Genomic DNA, 2,141 nt, shown 5'->3' on the forward strand with positions numbered 1-2,141 from the left:
TTGTACAAGATAGCTCTGGCCACTTACGTCCATGTCCATCCTCGTCCAGGAGGAACGCTTCTCGTTGGAGATCATTGAAGGTTCCGTCAGGGTTCTGGCGTGCATGTCTCCTCATGGCCTGCGCCAGAGGTCCCTCCTCCAGCCCAAGCATGAACTGCTCTTTCATGTGTACGTCAGTGGGTGCTGCGTCTTCATCAAGCCGTTGTAACCGGCTGCGGAGTTCTCTCAACCTGAGGGCATAAGACTTAACAGGTTCATCTGGTCTTTGACGGCACCCATAGAATTGTACTCTGAGCAATGGACCTGAAGACTTTTCAGCATAAATGGCATCTAGAGCAGTAAAAATCTTTGCTGCAGTGTTACGCTCATCTGCAGTTAGGATGTTAATCTGTCTTTTGGCCTCTCCAGTCAGTGCTCCCATAATCATACTAACTTTCTGAGTCTCTGTTTGTCCCTCGATTCCAACCAGCCCTTTTAGCTGCTCTTTCCAATCTTCGTATTTCCATACCTCTGAATTTTTCCAATCTGTTTGGTCTATTCCTCCGAATTTTGGCACCCATGGTGCACCTGGGAATACAGGCATCATCATCATGTTCAGAATTCACAATGTTACAAATCTGTACTCTGTTCAAAGCCTGAGTCCTGCCAACAACTGCCAAAAAAGGATGTCCCAAGGTGGACTATCCAAAGGATCCTGCCGACAACGCCAAAAAAGGATGTCCCAAGGTGGACTATCCAAAGGTGGTTCCGACAACGCCAGCTAAATACTTTCTGGGAGTATTAGCACTCCACTATTACCAGGCTTTATAGTTCTTTATCTCAGGGTTGAACAGAGTATGCAGATTCTGAAACAGTTGCAAAGTATGAACAGAGTTAAGTTTTATTCTTATTTTACAATACTGTAGGACTGTGCACAAGGAGGTTTTCACCGCCCAGGGTGACTTGGATCGATAGTCTTAGGGGATTTCTCCCGACGGCCTCCTGGACCGGGAGAGCTGGTTGGTGGAGCTCCACCCTGCCACGTATACTGCGGATTGGAAACAAGTGTCAGTTCTCACACGAAAAAAGGGGACCACTGAGTCCTTTAACCACTAGGGGGTGTCCACGGCAAACCAACACTACAAAACTATCACAGCAACTACGGCAATCCAATTGAGAGGGCAGGGTCTTCCAGGAGTGTTCGGTTAATCCACAAAATTATCCAATATCCACTTGGTAAACAGATAGCCGGGCCAGCCAGGCGGCAATTAAAAAGTCAAAGATTTAAGTCAATGGCTGGCTGTATGGTACACTTATTCGCACAAAATATAAAATAATAGGCCCAGTCAATGTCCATGTAGGCTATTACTAAAATGCCAGGGCTGTTTCTAAATGTCTCTTATAAAATACTAAAATAGCAAGGCGGTTCTTAATGTCCATACGAATAATTAAACAGGTCAGAGCACAGTAGCCTACTTAACTTCGGAGAGGATGTCGGGACACCGACACTCCACTGTAGTATGACGCGCTCCCCAGCACAGGTTGGTTCAGGATCGGGGCGTAGTCAGGCCGGCCGCTGATCGGGGTAGGCTATCCAGCGAGCAGCACTCTCTCGCTCCGGTTCCCTGACGGCTCACGTCTGCAGCAACTCCCTCTGGTCCACCGCTCTCACAGGTCCCGCTGATCGCCGCAGTCCTCCTCGGCTCCGGCGCTGTAGCTGGTGACTAGGTAACGTTAGCTGACAGTCAATTCACGTGCGCGTTTCTCTTTCGCCGCCGTAGCACCGGGATAGTCCTCCAGGCAAGCACACGCTCCGATTTCCGTCCCCCACACAACCCCCGTTCTGCCGGGGCAGTGTGCTCTTTATAGCAGGCTGTGAGACACAGGTGTTCCCGGTTCAGTCCTGATTGTCCTCTCACTCACCGACGATGGTTGCCGCCCCCTTTGCCCAGCTCTAATCATCAGGGTTGGGAGTAAACAAACGGTCACAGCACAGCGAAAAACACATACAGGTAGTACAAAAATGGACCTCGTCACACATTCATAGATAGAGACTGTTAGCCAGCTATTAGCACTGCTATTCATACACAGAGAGAATGCTAGCCAGTTCTTAGCACTACCATTCATACACACACACACAGAGAGAATGCTGGCCAGCTATT

The 2,141-nt window shown here is 49.1% G+C and overlaps 1 protein-coding gene across 1 annotated transcript in view; it reads right to left on the bottom strand.

Moving 5' to 3' along the window:
- Positions 1 to 956: 956 nt before the first annotated feature.
- Positions 957 to 2,141, bottom strand: part of LOC311319447 (protocadherin-18-like) — a gene marked incomplete at both ends in the record, with an annotated part of 5,818 nt that continues 4,633 nt past the window's right edge. Inside the window, one exon of the mRNA XM_084451008.1 lies at positions 957 to 1,027. Within this exon, the coding sequence (XP_084307134.1) occupies positions 957 to 1,027 (71 nt within the window). The remainder of the gene's footprint in view (positions 1,028 to 2,141) is intronic.

This window comes from Borostomias antarcticus, assembly GCF_949987555.1.
Source record: "Borostomias antarcticus genome assembly, chromosome: 16".
Classification (NCBI taxonomy): domain Eukaryota; kingdom Metazoa; phylum Chordata; class Actinopteri; order Stomiiformes; family Stomiidae; genus Borostomias; species Borostomias antarcticus.